Source organism: Ceratotherium simum, chromosome 21 (assembly GCF_057802395.1).
Source record: "Ceratotherium simum simum isolate JZ-2026a chromosome 21, ASM5780239v1, whole genome shotgun sequence".
In the NCBI taxonomy this organism is placed as follows: domain Eukaryota; kingdom Metazoa; phylum Chordata; class Mammalia; order Perissodactyla; family Rhinocerotidae; genus Ceratotherium; species Ceratotherium simum.
The window spans coordinates 24,305,028-24,317,731 of NC_141920.1; the positions used below are offsets into that span (position 1 = coordinate 24,305,028).

The 12,704-nt window shown below is 52.1% G+C and overlaps 1 protein-coding gene across 6 annotated transcripts in view; it reads right to left on the reverse strand.

The window, feature by feature from the left end:
* Positions 1–2,405: 2,405 nt before the first annotated feature.
* Positions 2,406–12,704, reverse strand: part of CEP250 (centrosomal protein 250) — a 44,510-nt gene continuing 34,211 nt past the window's right edge. For all 6 annotated transcript variants that reach the window (XM_087445347.1, XM_087445348.1, XM_004430477.3 and 3 more), the window contains 7 exons: positions 12,176–12,297; positions 9,095–11,710; positions 6,380–6,493; positions 6,060–6,215; positions 5,457–5,558; positions 4,396–4,458; positions 2,406–3,014 (listed from right to left, as the gene is read on the reverse strand). In XM_087445347.1, coding sequence (XP_087301473.1) covers positions 2,745–3,014; positions 4,396–4,458; positions 5,457–5,558; positions 6,060–6,215; positions 6,380–6,493; positions 9,095–11,710; positions 12,176–12,297 — 3,443 coding nt within the window. In that variant the 3' untranslated portion in view covers positions 2,406–2,744. The remainder of the gene's footprint in view (positions 3,015–4,395; positions 4,459–5,456; positions 5,559–6,059; positions 6,216–6,379; positions 6,494–9,094; positions 11,711–12,175; positions 12,298–12,704) is intronic.

Below are 12,704 nucleotides of genomic sequence, written 5' to 3' on the forward strand. Positions count from 1 at the left end.
CTGGAACAGACAGCCCTTGGCTTTTTGGTGTAAATGTTCATCACCTCACTCTACAGTCTGTGATTGCACACTCCCCACTGCCCTCACCCCAACATATACCACCAGCTTTTCCTTCTCTACTTTGTGCCAGGCAGCTCTTCTGCCTTCAAGCTGCTGCTGGTCCCATGTCGGGAAGCGATGAGCAAAGGTAATTAGGTTGTGATGTAGTGATCGTTGCTCTAACATGCAAAGCATGGAGGCTTGTTGAGAGAACAGGGTGCTGCACCCACCAGACCCACACACTCCCTGGTAACAAGAACATTGCCCAGACTCTGACTCAACTCTTGTCCCCTTCTGCTCTCAGGATTTTTTGCCCTATACCAGCCTCTATCAAAGCAGACAAAGAGAAGGTGGGAGAGATGGGAAAGTGTCATGAAAGGAGAAGACCTCTGTGCTCAAGCTCTGACCTTTTCCCCCACGCTCTGGTAATCAATCACACCATCCTCAAGTACATCCATGAGAGCTAGCTGGTCAGGGGCATTTCCCAACTGCAGGATTCACTGCTCTGGTTACGCCCTGTGGCATGTGACAAGACGAAAGGAAGCTCTGGCCTGATGCCCTTAGGCAAGGTTGGGTCCTGCCTGGAAGACCCACTCTCTTTCTTTCATGCTTCTCCACTTCAGGTCTCTCTGAGTTTGGAGCTGATGAGAATAATTGGCACCATTTCTAGTCTGACCTTCCACAGAGACAATACTACTATTGGTCAAAGAAAGTACTTTAGACAGTTGCAGCAGAAAATCATCCACAAGCTAGAGTGTGAGAGCAAGGACACAGTCTACACTTGAAGTGAAGGCTTACCTCAACCTGAATATCTGGTGGGGAGGGGAGACCCTAGCGTGAGGTCTACAGTGGGGGTGGGGTTCCTGAGGGTTGGATGGGAGGGAAGAGCAAATAGAGATTTGTTTATTCCTGAACGAAGACCTTGCTTGGCAGCTCTAAAATGCCTTTCTGGAATCTGCTGGAAGCTCTCTCTCTTGCTCCCAGAAGGTATGTAGGGCTTGAGGCCTTGGCTTACGACCTACAGATATCTGGGGCCCTAGTCTAGTTCTGTGGGGTTCTGAACTGTAACTTTTTATTAAGCATCTGTTGCTGAGTCTCATGCATGGTTTTTTCTTTTTTTTTTTTGTGAGGGAGATCAGCCCTGAGCTAACATCCGATGCCAATCCTCCTCTTTTTTTGCCGAGGAAGATTGGCCCTGAGCTAACATCTGTGCCCATCTTCCTCTACTTTATATGGGATGGCACCACAGCATGGCGTGACAAGTGGTGTGTCAGTGTGCGCCTGGGATCCAAACCTGTGAACCCCAGGCCGCCAAAGCTGAGCGCGTGCACTTAACCGCTTGTGCCACGGGGCCGGCCCCAATGCATGGGTTTTTGGAACAAAGCTCCAGCGGTTGTGAACAGCCCCATTTCCACTCTGTGTGGTATGATGGGATACAATGGGCCCTGAGTCCTAGTGAGTAGGTCTGGGTGAGTTGGGTGCTGCTCTTAAACCCCCACATTCTTAGCTGGGCCTTAGCTCCATCCCCAGGCTCAGGGAAGAGGAATTCCAGATTACGGTTGGAGGGCCAGAGGAAGGTCATGCCCTGCTTCTTTAAAGAAAACTGTTCTCTCTTAGGCTTTGAGGAAGTTGCCAATAATAGGTCTCAAGCCTGTGAACTGGGTTTGTCCAGACTGCCTCCACCATGGCCAGTCCATAAGCGACAAGTTCTGCCATAGTCCGTCCTCCTTACTGGCTTGACACATGGTTGTACTACAGGGTACCAGAGTCAGTTCCAGCTGATAGGCGCAGGAAAGGACACCCCAAGGACATTCACCCAGAGCAGAAGGGGAATGAGGCCAGATGGCGCTTCTGAACTCCAGTGATGTCAGCCAAACGTCAACTCAAGTGTTTTTGAAGCCCCAGAACGTGTTTTAAGTCAAGAACATTTGATGGTTCCTCATTATCCATGAGTTCAAATCTAGATCCCAAGGCCCTCTATAACCTCTCTCCCTACCCATCCAACCTCAGCCCCAACACACTGGGCCATGGGCAGACCAATCTTCTCACCAGAATGCTTAGCAACCGTTCCCAACTCCTCTCCATCCTTCGAGGGCTAGTTCATGCCTTCCTTCCTCAGTCCCTGGAATTTCTACAGCACTTCTAGTCAGCTCACAGAACTGTCTCTGACTCACTGAGGGGTGTCCGTCTGTCCTTGTCAACTGGACTCAAGCTCCTTGTGGACAGGGGCTTTATCTTCTGTATCTTCTGTAACCCTTCTCTACCAGAATGCAGGCAGATGACAAAACATGCCACCTGATGGGAATCTTCAGCAAATTCTTCCTTAATAGATGCCCAGCTACACAAGTGGAGACAGCAGCAGAGAACAAACGCAAAGACTCAGAGTTTATTGTTGAAGGGGAGGGTGAAAGAGAGGGTGAAGTGCTGGGACAATAAATTCTAGACGGGAGGCAGCAGGTGCCCCTTGGCCAGGGCAAGGTACTCATCTGGGTGACTCCGTAGGCTAGCAGGCAAGTGTACTTTGCCTCATTCCCATGTGAGTTGGGGCCTTCCTCCAGCCTTGTAGGTCTCCCAGGTTGGGTAAGAGAGCCAGACCTTCCCTTTGGCAAATCTGCAGCTGTGTGGAGGAGCCATGACCCACTCTACAGCCATCTGTCTGTCAGTGTGCTCCCAGGCTGGCCTGTATCCTTCCCTGGCTGAGGCTGCTACCTGGAGGTGGCTTGGGTAGCACTGGGGCTAGGGCTGGGGCATAGCAGGACTGGTCCTGGGGATGTCAGACTTTGAGTCAGGGACTCGTCCAGCTTGCGGGTCTCAGCCTCCAGGACAGTGGCCTCAGGGTCCTGGGCCACAGCAAGAAGGGAGTGGGAGAGGCTGTGGTGCAGGCCTGCTAGCTCACGGCTGGTCTGTACTGAGCGAGCAATGTAGTCTTGCTTCTGCTTCCGCTCCAAGGCCAGCTGAGCTCGCAGCAGGGCCACCTGGTGGACAGGAAAACCAAGAGGGAGAGAGTAATTGAGGGCCTTGAAGGTGCCCCAGCTTTTCCTGCTCCGCTCCTGTGGCTCTTATGAGAACAGCATTTGAATCAACTACCACATCCATGAATCTCAGGATCAGGCTTTACAGGGTTTGGCGGAGGGGCCCTTGGGAATCATAAAGAATCCAGTGATTCTCAACCCTGGCTGCACAGGAGACTCAAATAGGGAGCTTAAAAACAATAACAACAACAAAAATATTCATCAACTCTATTGAGGGATAATTTACATGTAATAACATGCCCAGATTTTAAGTGTACACTTTGACAAGTTTGATAATGTACATACCCATGTATAACCACTAACCCAATCAAGATACAGAATATTTTAATCGCTGTAGAAAGTTCCATTGTGCTGCTTTTGGAAGCTTTTAAGAAATATTCTGACTTAATTAGACTGGGGTGAGGCCTGGGCATCAGCATTTTTTCAAAGCTCCCCAGGTGGTTCTAATGTGCAGCAGGGTAGAGAATCATTGATTAATCCTCCCATTTCTCAGACGGATATAGTGAAACTACCAAGAGGTGAAGTTATTGGGCGCTCAGGGCAGGTCTGGGACTAGGATGAGGCAAGAGAGGCTCCCAGGGTGCAGAATTTAAGGAGACACTTCAGGTCGACAGTGAGCACCTCCTTAAATTCTACACTCAAGGTGCCTCTCCTGCCTCACCCTAGTCTGGGCCCTGTCTCAGGGATTGCTTTGTATGAATTCAAAGTAATAGCTTAGGTCTAGCTGTACAGTCAGGCCGTGCCAGTAGTGACTATTGATTTCTGAAACAGACTCAGAAATAAAAATTCCAGAGTTCTTATTACTCCTGGGCCTTGAAAGACAGGGTGAACCTTTAGGTGAGGCCTAGGAGGCAAGAAGGCCTGTGTGTGGTAGCTTGATCTGAGCTCTGAGGTATGGATCCTGGCGCTGGTGCCAGGCTACTCTGCCGGTGTGCTGGCAACAAGGGTGCCTGCAAGGGTGCACCTGAGGGCAGAGGAGGCCAGGATGCTTCTGCTTGCTTTAGTCTGTCCTCCTAGAATCTTCTGTCTGCTGCTCAGCCCTCTTCCTTTTCCTTTCCCTTTCCCTTCCTAAGTAGGAACCTGGAGGGCTGGGGCCTGGCACATGCTTTCTTCCCCACCCCCACCCTAAGCACACAGGAGGTTGAGTTGGGACTGGGCTCTTCTTCCCTCCCATGTAGACGAAAGTTCTCTGAGGCAGGAACTATTTCCCCTCTCCCTGCTGGAGGTGCACAAAGGGCCAAGCACACAGCAGACACTAAAGCTTTGTTGCCTGAGTACAAAGGAGGGAAAAGGGGCTTAGAAAATGGATCTTTCCAGAACATACCTCTTTCTGCAGTTCAACCATGTGCTTGGCATCTGAGGAGCGCTTCTGTCCTCCTCTTCCATCCTGTGGAAGACAAATGCCACTCATGTTGGAACAGGCCTTCCTACCCCAGGGGTTCTGCAGGCATTCTCAGCCAGCTTATCACAATCCTGGGGGCCAGGGCAAGGGCTATCGGCCAGAAGTGCCTGAACTCAGACTGAACTCTATGGGACACCACAGCCCTGGGGCAAGGAGAGGCCCAGGAGGGCCCAAACAAAACTAATGGGTGATGCTCACAGAGACCTGATGCCAAACGTCCAAAAGGCTTGGATGGCATTGCCTTCTTTGAGGCACCTCTTCATCACAGAAGTACACCACACATCTCCTTTGCGCTAGCCCTGGGCTGTGAGCTAAGGACGCAGAGAGGAAGTAAGACAAGGTGCTTGCCCTTGGGAGGCTTTCATTAAAGGAAGGCGGATGGAGAGCTGGGAGATGCTCAGCCATCAGAAACAATCCCTCCCTGCCAGGCAGCAGGGCTATTTATTGCTGGGCATAACTCAGCTAAAAGAGTGCTGGTTTGGGGAATCTTCCCCAAAATCCTTACCCAAAAAAGAGACACTGGCCCCAGGAATTACCATGGACCCTAATCTTGTATATTCAGTATTATAAGGGGCAAGGAGGTCTAAGAGGTCTCCAAAGCTTCTGTCAAGCTCCCAGGCACATCAGGGTCTGGCAAGCACCACCCAACACCCACACACCAGGAATTCTGACCAGAAGCCCAGTGAGCCCTGCTCCTGGGTGAGCCTGAGACACTGGTCTGGGAGCAGGTAAATTAGACATCAGTGAGTGAGTTCCTCAAAATGCAGGGCTGTTAGCCTTGCCTCTACCTCTACCCACTGATGCTAGGTCTCCTTCTTAGGTCAGGGACAGACTGAGCTGTGCTGGGTGGGGCAGAGCCCAGTCAGGAGGGGCTCTCTGGATTGGCTGAAGTGACTGTCTCCTCCTGCAAGGGTAGCCTGGGAGATGCTCTGGTGGCTAGGGTTGGGCTCTCCTGAGGCTGCAGTCAATAAAAAGAGGTAAACCTGTTGTGCGGGTGACGATGTTGTGGCTTCACTGATATCCAGGACCCCTGTCCGAGATGCGCGCATGGAATCCCTCTTCAGCTTCCTCCTTTCTCGCTCCACCTGCCAAAATACAAGCAAGAAATCAGGGCTTGGCTTGGCTCTGGGGCTGCAGCAGAGCTGCCTTTTTTGAGAAGAGGCCAGTGCGTGTGTGGGTGTGAGTGTAAGGGGATGACAGTTGTGAGAAGCTAAGCTCCTGGGCTGAGGAGAGCACATGCTAGGGCAGCCCTGAGTGCTCCTGGGGCAGAAGAGGTAGGGCCAGCCTCTCACACCTTTGCAGCAAGGGTCAGCAGACATTTTCTGTAGTATTTTGGGCTTTGTGGGCCATTCGATCTCTGTCATAACTATTCAACTCCACTATTTTGGCATGCAAGCAGCCACTGACAATACATAAATGAATGAGCATAGCTGTGTTCCCATAAAATCCTATTTTCAGAAAGAGGCAACAGGCGAAATTTGGCCCTTGGGCTGTAGTTTACCAACCCTGCTGTGGGGGCTGCATGAGAAGTGGAGATGCATGTCCATTGGACCCCAGAGGAGGGAGATGAGGACAGCATAAGTTACCTGCTCCAAGGTGGTCCGCAGCTGGACATTGTGGCGTTGAAGCCTGCTCCGGTCAATCTCCAGCCTTGCCACTGCTTGCTGTAGGTATTCAAGCCTTTGTTCCCATAGCTGCTTCTCCTCCATCCCAGGACTAGGGTCAGCCTCCACTCCTGAGACCTGTGGGAGAGACCTGTGATTCTCACCTGGACAGCCCCTTAGACAAGTGGGGAACAGAGAGCAAAGGGACCAATTTGGCAGGTCAGGGCTTTAGGGACCCAATTACAAGGGAATGGGACAGGAGCTCCCCCTGGGCCATCTGTTCCCACCAGGCCCCAGCTCACCTCTCCCAGTTGTACACCAGCCTCTCCTCTGGGCCCCCGTTCAGCTCTGCTCGTTGGGCCTGGGCTGTGGAGCCGCTCCTTCTCCAGAGCCTGTCTGGTGAGCTCCAACTCATCCTGGGGTGTCAAGGTATGAAGCAAAATCACATAATGACCTCCTCACATCCAGACCCACTCCACTCTCCAACCTCATAAAAACCAGTTCAATTTTCTCATCAGGTTATAGTCTTATTTTTCCTCACGCCTCTGAGCTATTCTAGTGTAGAACTTTCATTTTACAGATACACAAAACAAAGGAGCAGAGAGGGATCTACCCAAGGATACGTGGTGGGCTAGGACTAAAACCTGTCTCATTTTAGAGGTCCCATGAGCTAAGCCATAACTTGCAGCACAGGGGTGTCATGGAAAGAGCATGGACTCTGGAGTCACACAGAGCTGGGTATTATGTCACCACTTATTGCCTATATGACTTTTGTCAAGACATGAGCTCTCTCTAAACCCCCATGTCCTCATTTGTAAAATGACTACATGCTCCATGAAGGATAGATCAAGCCTTTGGGGTTAAATCCCTTTAGGTAAACGGGGAACCTAGTGCTAAATATTTTCTAGGCCCCTATGTTTCATAAATGATAATGGTCAAGAAGAGAACAGATAAAGTGAGTGCACACGTGTGAGTGGAGGTCGTCTGGGGGAGAGGAAGAGCTTATTTGTAAAAAGGCTGCACTCTACAGTCAGATTGCTTAAATCTAATTCTACCTCTGCCATTTACTGGCCGTACAACCCTGGACAAGCTACTTAACCTCTCTGAACTGCCATTCCACAAATGTAACAAGAAGATAATATCAGTTCCTACTCTTCAGGATTGTTGTGGAAGAAAGTGAGAGTAACAGTGCCTGGCATGTAAAATGCTTAAAATAAAAAATGGTACTAGTGTGATGAAGGGCTGCGCCTGAAAGGTGTCCTTGAGTGTTGGGGGGACCCTGACCTGAGCTACATCATTAAGTAAACACTGCTCAGTAACCCAAGAGTTTGGAAGGAAGTGTCCTGCCCAGCTACATACCTTACTTTTTCTGTGCCTGTAAGAACGGGCCTGGAAATACGAAAGGAGTTCCACTTACTGAACGCTTCCTTCCTAGGCACTGTATACCTATTATCTCATTTCATACTCAAAATGGCCCTATGGGGCTGGTACTATCATTCCCTATTTGATCGATGAGAACACCAAGGGTCAGAGAAGGGAGGGCACTTACCTAGGGTCACACAGCTAATAAACTGCAGAACTGTATTTCAAACCCGGACACTTGACTCCAAAGTTCACAAATGTAACTCTTCTCTGCATATCACACTTTAACCAGAGAAGAGCATTGTGAGCTCCTAGAAGCAAGTCCCTGTTGGGTTGTGTGTCTGAGATGACCAACGGGGCTCTCCGGGGCTCAGCCCAGGTCAAGGTATCAGGACGTGGAGCCAATTTCCCAGAAAAATGGGCTGGGATACTCTTGGCAAAAGAGATAGTCCAACAGTCTCTATTTCCAACAGTCAACCTAGCTTTTCTGACTGCCTACTCTGTGCAGGCCTTGTGCTGAGTTCTGGTGGTGCAGAGGTGACTAAGACATGGCCCCTGATCCTGAGGTTAAATGTTATACCGTAAGGTCCACTTCCTTTCTCACTCGACATTCTACCTAGAGGAGCCCACTTATTCATAACTGCTGACAACTCCACAGTGTCTCACGCCAGCCTCAATCTCATCCTTTAACTTCAGATCACTTTACAGATCTGCCCATTGGACAGCTCCCCTTGCATGTCCCACCGGTACCACACTCCATTTCCAAACTGAACTCAGCATTCCACTCCTCTTCCAAACTTGCCTTTCTTCATCTCAGTGAGCAGAAACCGGGAGGTTTGATTTCTTTCTGTCCTTTCTTTACTCCCCCGTCTCTTAGCCAATCAATTGCCAGAAGTCCTATCAACATCTAGGTCCACCCACGTGTCTCCATCCACACTTACTCTCTTAGGTCACCATCTCTCCCGTGGATTTCTATTACAGCCTCCTAGTTGGTCTCCCCAGATCTCCTGCTTCTCCACACAGCAGCCTGAGCGATCTTTCTGAACTGTATATTTGATTGTGTCACTCCCTTGCCCTAAATCCTTCATCTACTTCCCACTGGTCACCTAGGTCCTTAACATGACTTACAAGCCCTGAATGATGGGGCCTGCTGTCCTCTCTTCTCTTGCCAACCTCCCGGCTATGTCCCAAGCAGCCTGAACTCCCCACACAGATACTCCATGCTCTCTCTCCTCCTTTTTCCTCTTCCTCAGAAAGCTCCTCCTCCACCAGTGCTTGGCTAATTCCTTACTGGTCCCTTCAGATCTCATCTTAAACACCACTTTTACCAGGAAGCCTTTCGTGACTCACCCCCAGGGAAGGCTGGGTGTCCCTCACTCAACTTCCCCAGTGAGGCACTAATTATAATCAGGCACTGCATTCTAATTGCTTATCTACTAGACTGTGAGCTCTGTGATGACAGGCACTGTGGGTGTCTTATTCTCTTTGTACCCCCCAGACTAGCACAGTGACCTGATTCCACTTACGTTGAGGTGCTCGTCATTTCAGCTTTCTCACCTGCTGAGGTGCCACAAGCCCAGGGTGGCAGGCAGCCCCTGAGCTGAGCCGGACAGGGCTCCCTCCCCCAGGTCCTTAGTGCCCGTGGAGTGACTCACCTGCAGCCTCTGCTGTTCCGAGTCCCGGTCCAGGACAGAGGCTTGTAGGAACACGGCTACCTCCTGCAGACTGTGGACACTGGCCTTGCTCTGGGCCAGGGACAACGCCAAGTCCTGGGCCTTCTCCCTCCACTCGATCTCCCTGGCCTCCGTCTGCCTCAGGGCTGCCTGTAGTCGCTCCAGCTCCTGCTGCAGCCTGGGCCCTAAAGAATCCAATTTTGTAGTGGGCTCCTCCACTGGGGAGGCTTTGTGGCTGTAGAGTGAGTCCTCCAGACTCTTCCTTTGTTGGGCCTCCCTCAGCTCCAGGATCTCCTCTTCCTTTAGGGCTAGAGTCAGCTGTAGCTCCCTTAGGCTCTCACGAAGGCCCCTCATCTCTTCCTCTTCTCTCTCTTGCCCCGGATTCTGCTTCTCTTGGATCACATCCTCTCGGCCCCTCTGGGCCAGAGACTTCTCCAGCAGCTGCCCTTGTTTCTTCTGATGTCTCAGCTCTTCCTCCCTCTGGGCAAGTGCCTGCTGGAGCTGCTGCACAGCCTCCCGGTGTCGGAGATCCCGGTCCTGAATCTCATCTTCCCGTGTCCTCAGTGCCTCCTCCAGCTGCCGGGCTTGTGCCTGGCAGGAGTCCAGGGCAGCCTGCAAGGTGGCCGTACTGGCCTCTAGGCTGCGGCTCAGTTGTGCCTGCCCAAGGAGATGCTGCTCTTTCTCCTGCAGGGCAGCCTGAGCCTTGCTGAGGGCCTCCTGTAGAGCCTCAGCCTGGCCCTGGGCAGCCTCCTCCCGATGCTGGGAGGACTGGCTATCTGCCCGCAGGGCCTCCAGCTCCTGGTCCCGTTCCTTGAGCATTGCCTCTGCCTGCAGCCAGCTGTCCTGCAGGGCCCTGGCCTCCGCCTCATGCTCCTGTGCCCGCTCAGCACACTGTTGCTGGAGGGCCAGCAGAGCCTTCTCCTGCTCCCGAGACTCAGCCCTTAGGTCACCCAAGACCTCCTCCAGGGCCTGTACCCGCTGTCCCTCCACTGCCAGCTCTTCCTGGAGCCTTCCCACATGTTCCTTGCAGTCCTCAAGCTCTCCCTGGCGCTCTTTCAGTGTCATATGGGCCTGCTCCAGAGCTCTCTGTAGTGTGCTTGCCTTTTCCTTCACACTCTCCTCCTGCCCCTGGGCCTGTTGCTGTTGGTGCTGCAGGGTCTCGAGCTCCTCGTCCCTCTGGGCCAGGGCCTTCTGGGTCTCTTGCAGCTGACCTTGAAGTGACTGCTCTTTCAGCTCTCCCTGTTCCCTGGCTTCCTGCAGGTGCCGCTGCAGGACCACTATCTCCTGCTCTCGCTGGGTCAGGAGTAGGCTGGTCTCACCCACCTTCCTGTGTAGGCTCTGGAGCTGCTGCTCCAGCTGGTCCTTGTGCTCCTGAAGCTCCTGGATATGCTCCTGCTGGCATTCCACCTCTTTCTCCTTATCGCGCAGGATCAGCTTCAGGTGCTCTAGGCTCCCACGCTGTGCTTTACTCTGGCCTTTGCCTTCCTCCGCCCGCTCCTGCATCAGCTGCCTCTGAGAGTACAGCTCCCGGCCTCGCTCTCTTAAGGACAGCTTGATCTGTTCCAGGTCGTCCTCTAGGATCTTTGTCTGCAGCGTCCTCTGATCTTCTAGGACCTGAATCCTCTCCTTCTGCAGCAGCATCTCCTGGTCCCTCTTCTCAACGTCCTGAGTCAGATGCTCTTTCTGCCTCTGCAGCTCCTCGATCTGTTCTCGCTGGGCCTTCACCTCCTGGTCCTTCTCCTGGAGCTCTCTTGCCAGAAGGGTGCTGTGGCTCTCCAGCTCGTGGATCTGGCTGCTTTGCGCCTGCAGCTCCTGGCTCCTTTCCTCTAGGTCCAGTGTAAGGTGGGTCAGAGCCACCCTCTGCATTTCCCTCTGGCCCTCCAGCTCCTCAATTGCCTTTTGCTGGCACTCCATTTTGTGATGGTTTTCCTCTAGTTCCAGGGCCAGGCATTCCAGAGTGACCAACTGCTTCTTCAGATCCTGAATCTGTCCTTTCTGGGACTCAATCACTTGGGCCTTCTTCTCAAGTTCTAGAAGCTGATGCTCCAAGATGTTCCTCTGTGTCTCTCGATCCTTCTCGAGCTCTTTGATCTGCTCTCTCTGCACAGTCAGCTTTTGCTCTCGCTCCTGCACGGCCAGGGGCAGATGCTCTAACACAGACCTACACTTCTCCAGCTCCTGAATCTGTTCTTGTTGCAGATCCACCTCTTGGTTCCTCTGCTTTAGGTCCAGAGACAGCACTTCCAAAGCAGCTTTTTGCATTTCCCGTTGCGTCTCCAGTTCCTGGATTTTTCCCTGCAAAATCTCCACCTCCCCTTCTCTTTCAGATAGGGTCTGGGCCAGGATAGCCAAATTCTCCTGCAAAGCCTTCCCTTGAGCCACCTTCAGCTCGCCCTGCTCTTGCAGAGCCTGGGCTCTCTCACGCTCGTTCTCCATCTCCTCATTTTTCAGTTTTAGGGCTGAGCGAGCAGTTCTCAGGTCTTCTTCCAGGACCCCAGCAGCACTTGCCTGAGCCCTGGCTTCTGCAACAGATGCTTGCAGATGTTCCACTTGGGCTGTCAGGTTCTCCTTGGCTGCCTGAAGTAACTCTCGCTCATTCTGGAAAACAAGATGCAACACCACCTTAGACTACACTTCCCTGATACTATCACTCCAACACAGGCCCTTCCTTTCCTTGCTCTGTGGCACCAGCATTGTCAAGGATTTGGGCAAAAAGAACTGACGTGTTCCACTTAAGCTGACACTGTAGAAGAACATCCCTACCACATCCTAGGGCTCTGCTGTGCCCAGAGGAGAAAGCCTGGTGCAAATGAGCCATCCCAGTCTCTTGTCCTTCAGGGCAAGGGACAAAAATCTCAACCTCAATTCAGAAAAAGTAACTGAAGGAGGATTCACTGGGGCCTTAATAATGACCTGAGCTCAGGGATGTAGGGACAGCCAGAGGAACTAAGACTTGCTGAAGGAAGCTGGGCACTACATATGGATGGGTGTGACCACAGGCTCTAGGCTTGGGAGCTAGAGCCTGGACCCTGAGGGACTACTCCTGAAGCAACCCCACCTTACCTGGGCTTCTATGCTCTGCAGCTCTGCTCGCCGTAGGCGACTCTGTAAGGATGCCACCGTTTCATGCAGTTCTATCAGCTCAGATTCTAGGGAGTTCTGTCTTCCTTCCCACTTGGATTTCTCTTTGGAAAGAAGAGAGGTAGTGGAGCAAGGGCATGGTTGTGGGTGGAGGAAAAGAGGGATGTAGAGGCAGATGAAGGATGGGGAACAGAATCAAATGGGAAGAAGGCCAAGAAGGAGAGAATTATATCCAGTTTCATAAAGACATCACCCATCTGCCAGCTGCTGCTGTTTGTCTAGGCTCCCTGCTGCTTCCAGACTTGTGTCTGTATCTGCTGCCCAGCTCCGGCACTGCCTGATAATCATCCCAACACTTCCTCATCCCGATCACGTAGAGATCCTCAACCCTAAGTTCCAGACAGGGCTGAGTTACGTGATGTTGGAGGTCCTTTCCAGTCCCCAATTCTCTGATTTTGCAGAGGTTCCTAGAGAGCAGGATTGCCCTGCTGGCTGCCCCCCATTTCTGAAA